Source organism: Gopherus evgoodei, chromosome 1, assembly GCF_007399415.2.
Source record: "Gopherus evgoodei ecotype Sinaloan lineage chromosome 1, rGopEvg1_v1.p, whole genome shotgun sequence".
Taxonomy (NCBI): domain Eukaryota; kingdom Metazoa; phylum Chordata; order Testudines; family Testudinidae; genus Gopherus; species Gopherus evgoodei.
Window position 1 is genome coordinate 341,196,267 of NC_044322.1, and position 19,413 is coordinate 341,215,679.

General features: G+C 37.9%; 1 protein-coding gene across 2 annotated transcripts in view; it reads right to left on the reverse strand.

Annotated features, from left to right (window-relative positions):
- KMT2E (lysine methyltransferase 2E) overlaps window positions 1-19,413 on the reverse strand; it is a 128,239-nt gene that overhangs the window by 105,817 nt on the left and 3,009 nt on the right. For both annotated transcript variants that reach the window (XM_030553090.1, XM_030552998.1), the window contains exon 2: window positions 2,399-2,583. In XM_030553090.1, the coding sequence (XP_030408950.1) occupies window positions 2,399-2,469 (71 nt within the window). In that variant the 5' untranslated portion in view covers window positions 2,470-2,583. The remainder of the gene's footprint in view (window positions 1-2,398; window positions 2,584-19,413) is intronic.

Genomic DNA, 19,413 nt, shown 5'->3' on the forward strand with positions numbered 1-19,413 from the left:
GAAAAGTAATGGAAGATGAGAGAGATTCCAGAGGACTTGAAAAGGGTCAAATGTAGTGCCAGTCTATAAGAAAGGGGGGAGAGGAGGACAACCCGGGGACTTACAGACCAACCAGCGTAACTTCAGTACCCGGAAAGAGAACAGAGCAAATAATTAAGCAATCAATTTGCAAGCACCTAGAAGACAAGGTATAAAATGACACTCTGCATGAACTTGTCAAGAATAAATCTTGTCAAAATAAACCTATAGCTTTCTTTGACAGGGTAACAAGCCTTGCGGATGGGGGAGAAGTGGTGGATGTGATATATCTTGACTTTAGTAAGGCTTTTGATACTGTCTCAAACGACCGTCTCAAACAAACTAGGAAAATACAACCTAGCTGGAGCCACTATAAGACAGACACATAACTGTATGGAAAAATGTTCCCAGAGTGTAATCATCAATTGTTCACAGTCAAGCTGGAAGGACATATCGCTAGGGGTCCAACAAGGATCAGTTCTAGGTCTGGTTCTGTTCAATATCTTCATCAATGACTTAGATAAAAGGCATAGAGTACACTTCTGAAGTTTGCAGATGATACCAAGTTGGGAGGGGTGGCAAGTGCTTTGGAGGATAGGATTATAATTCAAATGATCTGGACAAACTGAAGAAATGGCCTGAAGTAAATAGGATGAAATTCAATAAGGACAAATGAAAAGTACTCTACTTAGGAAGGAACAATTAGCTGCACACATACAAAATGGGAAATGACTGCCTAGGAAGTAGTGTGGAAAGGGATCTGGGGGTCACAGTGGATCACAAGCTAAATAGGAGTCAACAATGTAATACTGTTGCAAAAAAGGCAAACATCATTCTGGGATGAATTAGCAGGAGCGTGGTAAGCAAACACAAGAAGCAATTCTTCCACTCTACTCCACGTTGATTAGTCCTTAACTGAAGTAGTGTGTCCAGTTCTGGGAGCCACATTTCAGGAAAAATGTGAACCAATCAGAGAGCAACGAAATTATTAAAGGTCAAGAAAACATGACCTATGAGGGAAGATTGAAAAAACTGGGTTTGTTTAGTATGGAGAAGAAAAGACTAAGAAGGGACATACTAACCTTTGATGTACTTGAAAAAAGTTGTTACAAGGAGGAAAGAGAAAAAAATGTGTCTCAACTTCTGAGGATAATACAAGAAAGCAATGGGTTTAATTGCAGCAAGGGCAGTTTAGGTTGGACATTAGTAAAAATGTTATGTCAGGGTGGTTAAGCACTAGAATAACTTGCCAAGGGAGGTTGAGGAATCTTCATCATTGAAGATTTTTAAGAGCAGGTTAGACAAACGTGTTAGGGACAGTCAAGATCAGGGGTTCTCAAACTGGGGGTTGGGACCCTTCAGGGGGTTGCGAGGCTACTATACGGGAGTGGGAGTCATGAGCTGTCAGCCTCCACCCCAAACACTGTTTTTTCTCCAGCATTTATAATGGTGTTAAATATATAAATTAAAAACGTTTCAATAAAGGGGGTTGCACTCAGAGGCTTGCTATGTGAAAGGGGTCATCAGTACAAAAGTTTGAGAACCACTGCTCTAAATAATACTTAGTCCTGCCATCAGTGCGGGGGACTGGACTAGATGACCTCTCGAGGTCCCTTCCAATCCTATGATTCTATGAACATAGGACTCTTAAGAGGAGAGCAATGAGGTCTTCAATGTCTATAAAAGACAGACTGGGCCAGATTTTAGGTATCATCTGATTGACAACCAATAAAGCAAATGGATTTTTGAGCAGTTTATCTACCTCAGAAAGATGAAGGGGCGAGTTGAACCTGTGATTTCTAGGCGTTTGCCTAGTTATTTCACACATATACCTAAACCTTTAAGCTAGCCACTTCAGCTATAAAAAGCAAAAACAATGGATTACCAAATAGAAAGACTAAAATATTGGGAGAGAAATAAACGTAAATCGGATGCATTATAACAAAATTAAGAATATTAACTATAAAAATGTATTTTTTAAAACACCCTGCTGGATTATCAGTATTTCATGGACGTAATTCCATGCACCAAAGGAGACATTTGTGACTCTAAACACAACCAAATAGGTTTTATTGCATTCTTTAAGGAAGCCAAAATGATCAACATGAGAAAAAAAAATTAAAGCAGTAAAGCATATTTTATTTAAAACTATCGCCTTTGATAAACTGAACTGCTGACAAATACTGCTTTTTTTTTTTATTTTAAAGAAAGGAGTACTGATGTGAAGAAAAAATAAAGCTACAGAAGATGAACAAAAATAGCTATTAAAAATTCAAACAATTAAGTAAAAACATTTTGGAAGTCTGCTTAGCTCTATTCAAAAATGCTAATCACAAAAAGAAAAAATAACCAAGTTAACCGTTTTGTTAAAAATACTTACTCTGAGCCTGCAGCCATTTCCAAATAAGAAGTTTCTGCTGTGTCAACCCCAAACGGGATCACTATGCTCATGACGTTCGTTTCTGATAAATTCGATTACTACGGAGTCCTGTGCATTGGTATCCAAAACACTGGGGCATGCCAGCCACAGTGCTCATTGCAAACATCTAAGTGCATCCACAAACCCTGTATAAAAATAAGAAAAACAATGAAGACAAATCATTTTAAGCAGGTAGTTCCATATTGTTTTAAAATGGCACTCTGTGCTAAGACATCTTATAATAATTTCATTTTGTTATCAAAATGAAGACAAAAAATATTCAGATTATGGCAAACATTATAAAGCTTGAAAAATTTGCTTTAGTTTAGTATATTACCCTATCAGCATGAATTTTTTTTAAACAAACAAACATACATACATCTTCAGTAGGACAGTTCTCATATAACTTAAAATACTTCTGAAGGAAGCTGTTTTGCCATACTTTCAATCAAAAAATCTGAGGCAAAAATCTAAAAATGAACACAGAGTATAGGATCAAACCTCAAATTTTAGAATTAAAAAGTAAAGGACTGCATACAAAACAGATTATATAAATGAACAAAACTATCACCACCCTGTTTGAATAACTGTTATTGTTAAAAATAAAATCATTCTGTTCATATAAACACCTCTACCCCAATATAACGCTGTCCTCGGGAGCCAAAACAATCTCACTGCATTATAGGTGAAATCACGTTACACTGAACTTGCTTTGATCCTCCGGAGTCCACAGCCCAGTCCAGCCCACCCCTGGGACGCTGCTTTATTCGTTATATCCGAATTCATGTTAAAAAGGGTCACGTTGTGTCAGGGTAGAGGTGTACAATTATACGTACCACCACAAACACTCAAAATTGGCCATTATTAGAACAGACTGAGTACATCACCAGATAACTTAATGTGGCCACAAATCTCATCTTATCCACTCAATTTTCAACAAATAACCAAACTAAGGAAGAATGTTATTAATGTGGTGGATAACTGATAGGTATCCTAACTCTTCCAAATTCTATGTGATAATTTAAGACTCAGAGAGATCCTTAAAAACAGGACAATGTTATTTTTCATTATTTTCATTGAAGAATTTTCATATACTTTCAAGTATCAGAGGGGCAGCCATGTTAGTCTGGATCTATAAAAAGCAACAGAGTTCTGTGGCACTTTACAGACTGGCACATCTGTTAGTCTATAAGGTGCCATAGGACTCTGTTACTTCATATAGTCTGATTATAGACATAGTTATGTAACATTTCAGATGGAATAATAAAATGTTAACATGTATTAAAATGACTGCTGAACCTTTAGGCTCAATGTTACTACTGTACTCTTGGTTTAGAAGCAAATAATGCGAAACTGAAAAAGTGAAGCTACTCAGTTTTAATGAGGAAGAAGGGAGGTGAGGTAACTCATGAATGGTTAAGGAACAGAGATCAGATTCTTCAGGTGATGAGTTAGACAAGAGTTTTTGACTATTAACAAAATGTCTCCTTGTTATTCAAGTACAACTCTGAATAGTATATATTGTACAAATCTTCCTATGGGTTCTAATTAAAATAAGTTTGCTACATTTTACTATGGCAAGCACTGAAGAGTCAATATGGCTAACAAGAGTGAGAGAGAATCTATTTTGACTCATACATAACTCAAAGTCTGACCTCCATGACACTGCTCTTCGAACCTTCTCTTCTTCCCCTCTACAGGGGAGCCACAAAAGTACAGAGTATGAGCAAAAGAAGGGGTGAACAGAATTATATCACTGTACTGTTCCTACTCCACAGAACTAAAAGTAGTAAGTTAATATGTACTGAGTCAGCAGTAACTTATCCAGCAGTGATCAGCCAAGTGAGGTGAGATCTTAAACTCAAATTGATGGCACTTCTCCATTTATCTGTCTTTATTTTTAGCTATATACTTCAGCACAGCTACCCATGTCTTCCTTACTTCCACACTGAACTACTGCAATGCACCTGTAGACTAGCCTCAAAAATTTGACTGTGCAGAATGCAGACTGCTGAGCAGTGCTTCTGGATGAAGCATATAATCCCTGTGCCCAGTAAATTACATTTGCTTCCAGTTTGTTTAAGAGTGGTTTGAGCTGTTGGTTTTGACCCATAAAGTCATAAAGGTTTGGGGCTCTGGCTATTTTTAAAACCACTTTTCTCCTCATGGGATACCACAACAATTAAACTCAACTGAGCTACTTAAAATAACTGGCCTTTGATTTGAAGGGAGTGTACTAGTGACCAGGCATTTTCAACAGAATCGAAATCTTAATTTATTGACAAGGATAGTTTCCAAAGAATTTCCCTGAGGTGGATTGGGAAGGACTTCACATTGATGTTGACCTAATTAGAATATTTTGTATTTTTAAAAGTGCACATGCTTGGAACATTAGAAGGACACATTTAATAAGCACGAAGAAAAAGTCTAGAGTAGATCATATTAAACTTCCTTATGAGATGAGTAAGGCCTCTGGATATTTTAGCATTCCCAATTCTCGTGTTCTTGTTGGAGATGATGTCTTTTTTAGCCCATTAGACAAAATACCAAATATACTAACTGTAGAGAAGTCAGATCACCTACTTCATGGAGATAATTCCTAGTATTTACAGAAGTATAGTAGGTTATGTTTTGTCGGATGCCATGGATACCAAACTCTACTTTATGCAGAGACAACACCTTAGGAACAGTAAGAATTTTTACTTTATTAAAATGAATTTATTGTTCCTGAGAGACCAAGAAAATGAAGTCCTATAACCAAAGAAAAAGTACATCAAACTTTACAGCGATGGATGCACTGCAAATACGTAAGACAGACAGATAACAGGCAGCAGCAGCAAATTCTCACACTCTCTTACTTTTATGCTAGAACATTAAACTGGAGGGACCACCTCTCCAATTGAACTAATTCAATTTCCACTTACTTACCTCCCTTCTGAGACTCAAAAAGAGTGCCAACTCATACCTAACTTGACTGACACAATGATCCGCTCATTTAAACTAGACAGCCATCAAATGGTAACAACATTGGGTTGGGTCTCTGCCAATCTCAGATTGATCTGAACTAGCAACTACAAAATGAAAGGCTTCACATTACCTATGCCCTGAACCAGTCTGACCCCAGGCAGCAATACTGATAAATTAACATTAGAATGTAACTAGGAAAACCTATCCTGAAAAACAGTTTGGGACAGAGAGATTCAGTGGTAACATTTTAGAGTTATTATAACCTGGATGTGACTTTGCCTTAACTGTCATTTTCAGTGTTGTTGAGCCAGCCAGTCAAAAAATAAACCGTAAAGATTTGGAAAACCACGTCAGCAGAGGCTGAAACAAAAAAGGGGGTGCAAGGATGTGGAGAAGAACTATGCCACCTGACTCACGTGCTATCATGTCTATTTTCTTGCATAAAGCAACTAAGATTATCCAACAATAAACTCATTGTGTACACAAGCTATTTGGACTGGACCAATGTCTGGACAATGGTTATAAGAGGAAGCATAAGATGTGGCTAGCAAAACTGAGACTTAAGAAAATAAAAACTACTAACCATAAAATGTTCAATAAAGCAGGTAGATAACAGATTCGTTTTCTGAAGATATACAAACCTACAGGATTTATGCCAATGTGTCCCAAAGTCACAAATGTGATTACCAGTGACTAATGACCTAGGCTGATTTTTGCTGTGATTGTGGCATTAATTCAAGGTGCCCAAATAGTGCAGAAAAGTAACTGGGAGGGTTGCGGGGGAATATTCAGCAGTGATGTAAACAGAAAAGGCAGTGTGGTTCAAAACCATTAAGTTCAAAATTGCTGTAACAGGGTGCGGAGGGGGACGACACAAGTCAGGAGACATTACACACACACACACTTATTTATAGGTCTTTTAGTGGCAAACTAGTCATTTAAATTCTTGGCCCAATTTCAACCGCTTTGAATAAAACCAGAAAAGTGATGAACTTCAATAAATTTCACTGATTATATAACAGCCAAAGAACTTTCCTTTTAAGAGGAAGACAGATCTACTTATCCACTTTGTATAACTGATCTAGAACTCGTTATACTTTCCACAAAGAGAGATTCTTCAGGATCCCTTCATTATTTATCACCACCATTTAAAATTACAGGACATAGCAACCTTCCTTATTTCAGCAAAGACAGCTGTAGTAGTATTTGAGCGTGGTATGTTCAACTACTCCTCCAGAAGTGTGGCATTCCATCACCAGGAGCTGAATGCACTGCCATTGCAACACCTACATATCCCCAGCTAGCTCAGGAGCAAAACCTGTGTTGCTTGTGAACAATACTCAAGGAAATCTTCATGTTGTAACAGCCACGGATTGACATTTCTGCCCTTATTCTGGGTAGATACTCAGCATGGGGGAGGGAAGCGGGGAGGGAAAGGTAGGCACTCATCTATACCAGGCAATTAAACTGGCGCAGGTATGGTTGCACATTTTGTAACATCACATCACATGTCTCAAACAGTCATTTCAGACTAGTAAGGGAATCTTGGAGAAGCAGAAGGAGAAATTATTTACACTATGTCCAGATCTAGAAATTTCTTCATCTGTTACACTGTGATATTCCTGATATATCCATCTGACGATTCTTTATGCATCTCTTCAGAGCAGATGCTTGGACTACAGGAACTAACACACAGGATCAAGCCAGTAGTCCAGTGGATGTTTCAGATAAAGGAAAAAGAAACCATGCAGAGGATAACGAATAACCTACCCCTAGGGAAAGCTTTTTCCTAACTCCTGTCAGTTAGTGGCTGGCTTATTCCCTGAAGTAAGGCGGCTTTTTTTTTTTTCCATTTAAAAAAAAAAAAAAGTTACCTAGAGTCACAGTGACTGTTCTCAACACTGTGAATATTCTCATCTATTGAGTGTTTAATTTGCTTTGAACCCTAGTAGGATCTCAACTTCAGCATCTTAGAACAATAGGTTCTATGAGTTATCCATAAGAGAGTCATTATGCGTTGGTTTTTTTTTTAAAGTGTGGGGAGATGGTGTGATGCTATGTCCTTATATTACTGATGTAATGAAGCGATAGCAAAAAATAATCTGAACCTTCTTCTCCCACTATCTTTTAACCTGGCACTACTGTAAGTGCTTGAGGCAGCAAGCAAACTGGTCATATCTTCTGAAATTGCATTAAAAACTTTTCTTTTAAAAACTGTCATTGTTTAGGACCCAATTCGAATGTCCCATTTGCTTTGATGGGACTTTGGCTGAGTGGGGACTGCAGGCCTGCTTTTTCAGTTGGGCTAATAGTTTTTTCTTCCTCGTGTGTTCCTCTCAGGACCATTAAAAGAGATATGTTCCTGCCCCTCAGAAGGCAAGTGGTGGGAGGAACATCTATGGGGCAGTAAGTCTGAGATACAAGATTTTCTTTTTGGAGGTGGGTGGAGGGAAGGCATTTTCTGGTTTGTGTTCTTATGGCATTTCAATAATGTTCCTTAATTCCTCTCCCACCAGCCATCTTTCAGGTGTCCAGTGCATGGGAAATGCATCTCTGTCATCTTAGATTTTCAATGTAAGTTTTTTTAAATGGTAATGTAGTTAGTGTTCTAAATTTACTTAGATTTTGTTGTATATTACCAGAAGACAGGTCTGTTTTGATGTTCACTAGATTTATATTGTTACTCTTTTCTAATAAAAATTTAAATATTTTTATTTTGTTGTGTCATATTTATTATGCATGGTGTTTCAAAAGTAGTCCAAGGAGAACCTGCTATACTGGTGAGATTGCAACCTCCGAAGTTTCCAATTCACCTCTGTAGGATGTACCAGTACAAGTGGTGTAAAAACTTGCTCAAGTCAGTGCACTCTATATGTTGCAATACCTGGACTTTCATTTGTATATAAGAATATAAGGCTTTTTGGAGATGGCAGTGATACGTGTTGGTAGTACCAGTGATTTATTTATTTTTTGCCCAGTGTATGGAGGCCTTAAAAGGAAGTAAACAGCACAATCACCTCAAACACAAGACTAAAACTGAAAAAATTAAGGAAGTTTATTTTTACATTTTACTTAGTGCATTTAACAGCACTTTGTACAGGCCGTTTCACTGTTTCCCCCCGCCTCTGACATAGTCAAACTTCAGAGGGGACTCAATACCTCAAACTAGTATTCTTTGTTTAAAAAAAAAGTTGATTAAAGTTGATGTTCCTCTAAGTGTATAATGAGGTATATCCTACCTATTTTAAGATGACATAAGGCACTCAACTCTAAATAAGAGTTTCCACAGAAGGAAGTTGAACTAATTTAACTATATCAGTTTCTAAATTACCACAATTTTCTCATGTAAGCAAGAGCTTAAAAATAGGAATGTTAAGTCTTCTCCATGTTTTTGTTGCAGGACTCAATGACACAGATATACACTGGGAACTTTCCAACTCTCTCTTTTCATAGATTTTAAGGCCAGAACGGACTACTAGATGATCCAACCTGACTTCTCATACAACATAGGCCATCAAATTTCAACCATTTACTCCCATGATGAGCCTAATAACTTGTATCTGACTAAACCAAATCTTCCAGAAAGCCATCCAGTTTTGATCTGAAGGCTTTAAGAGATGGAGAAAGTACCATCTTCCCTCAGTAGTTTGTTCCATTAGTTAATCACCTTCACTCTTCTAAAAAGAGTGTCATTTCAATTTGCCTAGTTTTAACTTCTAGCTATTGATTCTTCTAGTACTTAAAGGGGCTGGAATACTTAAGGATTTTTGCATCATATGTCTTAAATAGAAGTTTACAGCTTTAAATAGCCTGAATAAAATTCATGTTTCATATCTTTAGCATATCATAAAATTAGTAGTTCTCTATCCAACCAGTTTTCAAGAACAGTTTGCAAGATCTGAATATCTAATGTAAAAATGAAGCAGAAACAGAAAAGCTTTCAAACCTTCTGCTTATTCATATATCATAAAAAAAGAGGGGAAAAAGCCAAATTATTTTCTCCTTTGCAGGTCATTTTAAATAGCAAGTTGATAGCATTTTCATTTGTCATGTAGATTGAAGACTGGACTTCCAACACTGGGCTTCTAAAACTCAGAGCGGGTAAAGGCTTGAGTTGCAGAACAAAGTGGTTGGCCTTCAGTTGGAAGAAACTGCATTCTTGGCAAACTTAACTGAAATCACATGCAACTGCTACAAGACTCTTTGTAAATCACCACAAATAGATACTGTGACTATGTAACTCATGTCCAAAAAATTCTGAGGATATTTTGCCATAATAAAAAAAAAAGAATGATTTGTTATGTTCCAAATGGTGGAACTACATGTAATAAAAAAGGTCACATTAAAAGGTTCTAAAAGGTTGCGACCACAATTAATATTAACAACAAGGGGGAAGGAATACACAACATAATATAGCAGGAGCAGGCTAGACAACATTTAGATAAGTTAGATGTATACAAGTTAGCAGGAACTGACAAAATTCACCGCTGGATACTTAAGGAACTGGCTGAAGCAATCTTGGAACTATTCGTGATTATCTTTGAGAGCTCATGGAGGACCAGAATGGAGATGGGCAAACTTAGCATCAGTCCTTAAAAAGAGGAACAAAAAGGACCTGGAAAACCACAGACCTGTCAGCCTAACTTTAATTCCTGGAAAAATACTCGAACAAATTACCAACCAATCAATTTGTAAGCCTCTAAAGAATACCAGAGTGATAAGTAATAGCCAACATGGACGTGTCAACAACAAATCACACCAATCCAACCTTATTTCTTCTTTGAGAGGGTTTCTAGTCTAGTGGATGGAGAGGGAATCAGTAAATGTGATACATCTTGATTTCAGTTAGACTTTTAACACAACCCCACATGACGTGCTCAGAAACAAAGTAGGGAAATGTTGCCAAGCTGAAATTATTATAATGTGCGTGCATAAGTAGTTGAAAAACTATACTGAAAGAATTATAATCAATGGTTTGCTGTTAAACTGGAGGGATGTATCTAGGGAGTCCTGCAGGGTCTATCCTGGGTCTGGTACTATTCAATAGTTTCATTAATCACCTGAAGAACACAGTGGAGATCATGATTATAAAATCTGTGCACAACACCAAGCTGGGAGGGGTTGCTAGTACCTTGGAGGACAGGATTAGAATTCAAAACAACCTTGACAAATTGAAAACGGGTCAGAAATCAACAAGATGAAATTCAACAAAGAAAAGTGCAAAGCACTACATTTAGGATGGAAAAAGAGCAAAAGCATAACTACAAACAAGGGAATGACTGGCTAAGTGATAGTACTGTTGAAAAGGATCTGGGGGTTATAGAAGATCAAAAACTGAAAACAATCCAACAATCTGATGTAGCTGTGAAAAAGGCTAATATTCTGGGGTGTATTAACAGTAGTGTGACATGGAAGACACAGAAGGTAACTGTCCCACTCTACTCAGCACGAGTGAGTTGTCACCTGGAGTAATATCAAGTTTTGGACACCATACTTTAAGAACAATGTAGACAAACTGGAGAGAATCCACAGGAGAGCAATAAAAATGATAAAAGGGTTAGAAAATCTGACCTATGAGGAAAAGTTAAAAAAAATAGGGTATGTTTAGTCTTAAGGAAACAAGACTGCGGGAGGTAAGGGGGAACGTGACAACAGACTTCAAATATACTAAGGGCTGTTATAAAGATAATGGTGAGCAAACTGTTCTCCAGGTCCACTGACTGCAGTAAGGGAGATTTAGGCTAGCTATTAGGAATATTTTCCTTTCTGAACACCATCTCCAGTGACATTATTGGCCTGCTGGGAGGATTTGAGGACTAGCCCTGACCCTAAGGTAAATTGAGTTTGAGACCCCTGAGCTAGACTAACACTTTTCCAGGATGGTCTAGGTCAGGACTGCACAACTCATAAAGCGGCGAGGGCCCACATTACTCCAAAGAAAACAGCTGAGGGCTGAACCCCGCGGCCCCGCGAAAACACCCCGCTTCAGCACCACCCAGACCTGCAGAAACAAACCCTCCTTCCCCAGCGCCGCCCCACCAAAACAGCTGTGGGCAAAAAAAGGAACATTGGGGGTGGGGAGGTGATACTTAATTTTAAATCAACCAGGGGCTCCCAGCTGAAGAGGTGGCTGGGAGCCCTCAGGGGCAAATTAAAGGGCCCAGGGCTCCGGTGGCTGGGGGAAACCGGAGCTTTCCGGGGCTGGGGCAGGGATTTAAAAGGCCTAGAGCTCCTGCTGCTGAGGGGAGCCCGGCCCTTTAAATCCCAGCCTCAGCCCATTCGCTGGAGCTGCAGCTGGGATTCAAAGGGCTCTGGGCTGCCCGCAGCGGCAGGAAGGCCTGAGCCCTTTAAATCCCAGCTGCAGCCCGGATTCAAGGGGTTCTGGGCTACTCGCAGCGACGGGGAGCCCTGAGCCCCTTAAATCTCAGCTGCGGACAGGAATCTCTGCGGGCAGCCCAGAGCCCTTTGATCCCCGGCCACGGCTGGGATTTAAAGGGCTCTGGGCTCCCCGCCTCTGCGGGGAGCCCAGAGCCCTTAAAATCTCAGCCACGGCCGGGGATCAAAGGGCTCTGGGCTGCCCGCAGAGTGGCGTTTGCAGGGGATTTAGAATCGCCCAGCAGGCCACACAATGAGGCTCTGCGGGCTGCATGTTGTGCAGGCCTGATCTAGGTAGATACTTGGCCCTACTTCAGTGTGCAGGGATGGATTGGACAAACTCTCGAAGTACCTTTCAGCCCCACATTTCTATAACTGATAAATCCACAGCTTGAGGAATAAAATTTAACTTGCATCCAACAAGCAAATAAAGCAGATAGAAAGATAGGCAAGAGCCTCTAATTTTGGTAGAGCCTATCATCAATAATAACAACACCACACACACACAAAAAACCCACTTTCTCCAAATAAAAGTGACTATAAAATACAGCAAAAAGAGGACCATTACATTTTAAGTATTTTAAAACTTGGGGATCCAGTAACATTAAGACTGTCTGCAGTTTCCATTGTATATGTAGAGGGAATCACAATACATGATCACTGGAAGGTATTCCCTGAGCAACACAGAGTGAAAGTCTGGAGGGGGGAGTCATATTTCTAATTGCAAATTTGAGAAAGAGAAGGGAAAAGGTGTAGGCTGCAAGTAGAAAATTCACCAGTTCTTATACATAAGCAACAATGCAATTTTGCTTCCCTAATTTAAGTCCTGGCATCCATACCATTTGAACAGGAATTTGCTGATAACTTGCTTTGTGTATCATCCTTACTCCACATGTCTAACCAGCACCTTTACAGAAAGGAGCATACCATCCAAAACATTTCATTAGTTGAAAAAAAAATAAATAGGGAAAATTGAAGGAAACCCTCCATTCTCAGCTCCCTCTTTCAACAACCTTTCCTCATAGGTGCCAAGGCTAGACTGCAGTTTCTAGAAGCATTTTATAAGAAAAATATTTTACAAGATAAGAGTTAATGTGCTTTTGTAATTAATCTACTCATACTTCGTAGGCTGAGTAGACATTTTAAGTCTTTCCAGCTGAGAATAATATTTGCTCCTAAAATTTTGATATGCTACATTATGCATTTTGTGATCACTATGGAGAAGCAAACTGTTTATGGAATGTTTGAATGTTATACTTCTTCCTCTGTACATGTGCTCCAAAGAAATTAACATGTACAACTGAAACCATGGGTAAAACTACTGCCAAAGTTATGTTAATTTTAGGGTAACTAGAGTGGTAATTTCCTGGATGTAGTCTATTTGTATAATAGTCAAGGAGCACAAACAAAAAAGGACATGCACTCATTTTTAGAGAATGTGAACAAATCAAAAGAAATAAGATGAATTTCACTGTAAGAGAAGTGTATTCCTTTCCATGTTATCCAGTCCTTACTCCCACTCCTGAGCATGAACAAACAAGCTTCCAGTGCAGAAAGTTACCCCCTCTCCCAATTTATTTATAATTATTTTCAATAGGTTGGTATGAAATTTAGCAAAAAAGAAATCCATTCTATACTACATGTTAGTGCTGGTGCTCAGCGTAACACAACTTAGCCAAAAGCCATAAATCATTACAAAAAGACTGAAAAAAGACCCAACCATGCCTTATACTAAAATATGAAAGTGAGGAGAGGGATCAGGGCACCTACACAAAGGGGAAAGAAACCATACTTTAAGCACAAATATTTAAAAATTCTCTCTCTGGGTCAACTTTTTAAACATACCAGAACATAGGTAACGTGAACAAACATTTTCCTAATTTTCCTCCACATTAAGCACTTTAATAGTTTCATATCCATTAGCAAAAACAATTTTTATCATGGCCTCCTTCAAAGCCATAGTAGTGGCAACACCATCATATTATACTCTCATTTCTGACCTTTAAAATATTTTGTTAACTATTAAAAAAAAAGCTCTTCTTGGTTTTCCCATTAACTGAGTCCCGATATTCAGAAGCTACTTCACCACTGTTTACACGGAAGTTTGAAGATGCAAGAGCAACATTATCAGTAGGTTGTAATATTAACAATACTAAACTCCACACTTGAGATGAGTTTCCATCAGGATTGGGAAAACCACCGATCCACTAGCAGCTGCAATAAGAAGTTTGGAATGGAGGACCAGCAAGCCACAATTTCAGTGGCACCTTCAGAGAATTCAAGACTCTTGTGCAAGGAAAACTAATAGTAAGGTCTCCATCTCTCAAATGTCCAATCTGAAGATGGTCTCTGGAGCTCTCAAAGAGCTCATTACATAGATTATGCCAACCCAAGTAGCTGAGAAAAGAAAAGACTCCCGTATCAGTACCATCCAGGAGTCATTTTGTCTATTAACTTAAATCCTGACACAAAAGGAAGCTACTCTCCACTGGGCCTCACCCTGCTGGTGAAGGGTCAGAGAGTGCTCCAGAGGCCCCCCTGGCTTCCTTCTAGAGGAGGCCAGAGTGGTAGAAGGGGATCAGTGTCCCCTTTTCCCAGAGACTTCAGCAAGTCCACTAGAGAGCCCTCTGGGCTTCCCCTTTTCTCTCCCTCCCCCCCCTTTTTCTCCTTCTATCTGCGTGAAAGTGAGAGAGCATGGAGGCTAGGAAGAGAAAAAGATACAAGAGGAAGAGGGTGAAGAATGGTAATGAGGAAATAAAAATTAATTTGGAATTAATGTGAGTTAAATGAGAAGGAATCAATTAATAAAAGGGTAAACAGGTTGAGGAATGAGACAGAGCTCTGACAGTCGCTTATACTACATAAGTGAAGGGGAGGGAAGGGGGGGGAAGAGACAGTGAACATGATGCTCAAATACCTAGTCTCGAGCTGTAACTACTAAGACCACACGAAATGGGAAGAAAATAATTTGTTGCCTGTCTTGAGGGAAGAGAAAAATGCTACTTAGAGGAGCGCCTATCTATATCCATGTCACACCAGACATTTCAAAAGAGTCAGGAATAAGAAGGTAAAATGGGGGGGAAACCAATGAGCATGGTAGAAAAGTTTATTCTTTTGGCATGGGCATTCCAACATTCTGTTCTCTATTAGTTGACAAGAAATACTGGTTGGTTTGTATTAAACAGTGTCTGTCACCTCATTCACACTAATTCTGTATCAGAACTATTACTGTTACATGAAAAACTGATTTAGGAAAACAAGTTTTGTTCTACCGTGACACTCTTTTACTAATTCTGTTAGTTTGATGTGTCCTATGAGATCTTACCTAAAATATTCTTCCTACCAGTTGTTTCCTTCCAAACATGTGACCTGACATACTCATTGAACAGCGGATTACAGTGGGATATTTTAAAGATGTTCATGAAACGACTGTCTATGAAAGTGTACTAGAGTCAAAACTGTCGTAGATCTCAACATTCATTAGCATATAACACCGTCAAAATTCACAAAGAGCATTTCAAATAAGTAGGAGTATTTTTGTATTTGTGTGTAATCAATATTCAATAAGCATGCTCAATAGGTTACATCTCATCTAGTGGGGTGGTCAGGTATGGACTTATTTTCTTTGATATGTGACAGTTTACTTATCGCTAGTTCATCCACTGAAAAGTCTTGATTATAACAAATCTTTTAAGAAACATATTCTGAATCTCTGTTCTGAATGCAATGTTTAATTCAGTGGCAGGGGCTTTTTTTGCATTTTTCTATTATAGGCAGAAGAAAGTAAAAAACTTTAAATATTTACTTCCTATAACTGTGACAAAGGCATACCAAATGTTTTACTGCGTTCACCAGATACTATTATACTACCATTTGATAAACAGCATAGAAAAAACACTCGGGTAGTGGGAGATTCTGGTGCAGTTTTTGTTCCACTTGGTATTATAAATTTGTAATACACAGAGGATAAATTATTTCCTTTGAGTCGAAGACTGACCTTTCAGCTAAACTCTATTTTATTGTAAATTTTTTCACCGATGTAGGATTCCCACACGTAGTTTTCCCCCACGTCCATATGTTGCATTTGGTCTGAATGGATGCTGGATTAGAACTTCCACTTGTGTCTTGGGCAAACTTGCAGGAATTGGAAGAAGGTTTGATTTCCTTATGCTTCCAGTCTGGGAATCCAAACCCAGGAATACTGGCAGTTTTAATCCTTCACATAAACAGGAATTTTTAATTTCTCCTCAGTGGTGGGAGTTTCTTCTCTATATTGAGCAACTACATTAAATACAAAAATCTGGGCTAGATTTCTTGGTTATAATATAATTATACATATTTCTACATATTTTAATCATAAGAGTTCTTTTAGTCATGTTCAGGAAAGTCGCAGCACACAGAATTTAAGCATTTTCAATCCCCTTCAAACTACGGTTCCCATTTTCAAGGCACTGCACTGATCACTAACATTTTCAGTTGCAATGTCCATCCAAAACTCAATTACTCCATTTGCAATTATGTTATATTTAGGGATTCTAGTTTCTATTTATTTTGGTAGCTTGGTGCTTTCTCTTCTTAGAGAAGAAACGTTGATTTTTATAGGGTTGGGTTTTGTTTTTTAAATTGTGACAGCATAATACTGAGCTGGCATCTGTTGTATCGTTAGCCCATGATGGTTTTAACATTCATTTCCAAATGACACAGGCAGGAGTTGTGACTTTTGACCATTCAGTATCTTTGTTCAATGCAAACACAAACATGCAGAAAACTTCCTAAGCAGCTGTTGTGTGCGACTTGGAGTGAATAAAAGAAAAACAGCAGGGACAGGAAGTGAATGACTTAAAAAAAATTCCTTGAGGAAACATTTCCAGTTTCTATTTTTAATTTATTTTTAAAAATATGCATAATTATTAAAATGTTAGAAGTGGGGTTTTATCAGTTGCTTAAAGTTTATACTGAAAATTAACACACACACCCCAGATCACTAAATGTTCTGCTATTAAAGATGGAACTCTGCCCTAACATACATTGAAATTACTGTACTTTTAAGTCAAAAGTTGATTATAAGAATGCTTAGTTTTTCAGATTTCTTATATATTCAAACAGTCTCATTCTGAAATGGTATTCTGAGAAGACAGATAGCCATGATAAAAAAAAATTGTGATCCCACTTCATTTTCCCCAAAAATACTGAAATATGTGAAAAACCTCATAACACTTCTCTACTGTAAGTCCTCTGGATCCTCAACTTCAAAATAAATATATCTACAGTGAAAAGTATTTTCACAGCATTTAAAATGTCTCTCAAACCAACTGTTAAGACATGATCAGCTGTCTATGCATAGAATATCAGCTGCCTGATGTAACAGCCAGATGGCTCTAAACATTGCCTGATTATAGCCACCCCTACTGGTTGAGGAGTAATCTTCCACTGACTAGTCAAGACATAATGGAACTTAACAAAATTGTCAATTATATCCAGCATAATATTTCTAAAACTTAAGTTAGAAAAATTTAAGGAAAAAAATCAATATGTTGGAACACCTTAAAAACTTAAGCTATTTAAAAATACTCATAGTCCTTTGAATAGAGGGATCCAAGGCATTGATATTTTGTCAGTGATTAATTAAAGGAAGTGAAACAGTAAAGGAACCAGGTATCTGACAAATAATAAGTTGCAGTTTATTCTACTAAATGATGTCTCTACTTAAGGCTCACAGTGATCATAAAGATGAACTTTTTCTATTAAATAATAAAATGGTACGGGACAGTTTTAGAAATTTATCTAAGTAATTGTCTACCAACACAACAATCTTTATGAAATTTGAAAGAGAAAAATCTCAGTGATCTCACAAATTTCTAGTGGCCAATATATGAAAGCCCAGCAGCATTTATATATATGTTTTTTTAGAAATTGTTACTATACTCTATTTTAACAAGACTATGAAGACAGCATTAGTAGAGTTCCATCTTGAGAAATTACAGCAAAATTACAATTTTTTCCTTTGCAGTGTGAAGGGGATCCAAAATTTTGTGCAAGAGACAGTCTGGTGTTATTTTAGGAAGCAGGATTAACTTTTGTTTAAATCTTTAGTTTGTGGCTGATAAGAACAGAAACAAAATAATACATAAATAATTGTACTTTGAGAGAAACCTGCTTCTCAATGAAGTTTATGTTTTCCATAGTTTGAAAGCTAAAATACAGATTCTCAAGAGATGTATTCAGAATTCAACTGAAGTCCACATAGGTAGGACATCCCTATAAGACTGAAGATATACTTTCAATCTTACTATCTGTTCTGACTTACTGTATCTGTATCCTGGTTTGTTTAAATGCACTACCTGTTCCTGGGTCACAGTCCCACAGAATTACCAAACAAATGTAAATAAATGTGTTGACGTCAGCACAACTGCCCGCAGCATCCTGAGGGCCCATGTCGCTTCCTGCAGGTCCCATTGGCCGGGAATGGTGAACAGCAGTCACTGGGAGCTGCGAGTGGCCATGCCTGCGGAAGGTCAATGTAAACAAACTGTCTCGCAGCCTGCCAGGGGATTACCCTGACCAGCCTTGGGCCACAGGTTGCCAACCACTGCTTTATGCTCTTCAATTAATCCTACTGAAGTCATATTAGACAAAGTTAGGCATGTGCTTAAATCCTTGGGGAGTAGGGTGCTAAGGATAATCCTGCTGACCTTTAAGGAATCTAAAATTTTGAAATCAATTTCTATATTCTTGCTGTTTCTCAAAGTCCCAACTAAAAATAATGTACCTTTAAATAAAAAAAATTGCCAGTAAGATTCCAATGAAAGTTTAGTTTAACAAATTAGAGGATCTCAAAGTATTTAATAAATATCAATCCTCAACAAAATATTAAACCAATTATACACACAAGAAAACTGAACCACAGAAATCTAATCCAGAGAAATAATCTGAGTGCTAGTACTGTCATGCAAATATGCTAAAAAGTATTTACCATCTCCAATATTTTTCTCTGATATCCTAAAGTATTTCCCAGATCACTAAAGTCATTCCAAATGCAGATGATCAAAAAAGATATAGATGGCCTTAGTACATGGAGTCCAGATTACTGACGGCCTACTCATATATTAAGTTTGACACCTGGAAATAAATCGGTACACATGGAATTTAAAACAGAGTGCCAGAAATTTTGAAATTTCAAACCAAGTCTCACAGACAGTTTTGGGATTTTTTTGTAACCTATTTTTTAAATTTAAAATTTGCTGCATTTAATTTATTTATAGATTTTACTGTGATATTTATCCTCATAATATCCAAGCGCCTCAAAAACATTAATGAATTTAGCCTTAAAACACCCTTGCGAAGTAAAGTTTTAGTATCCCCATTTTACAGATGGAGAAACAGAGAGAGGTAAAGTAATCACATACGGTCAACAAGAAAGACCTTCTGATTCCCAAGGAAGTCTAGTGGTAAAGATGTTACTTAAACTACTGATGCTTTTCAGAACACCTTTAAGGTATAGGATATTGCTTGTTTTAAACCAAGTGTTGCAGAGCATACCTCAGACTCTGCTTATGTGACCCTAGTCATATTGAAACTAGCACCTAAAGGGGCAAGATATACCCCTTTGCTTCTCGATATTTGCACACAAATCT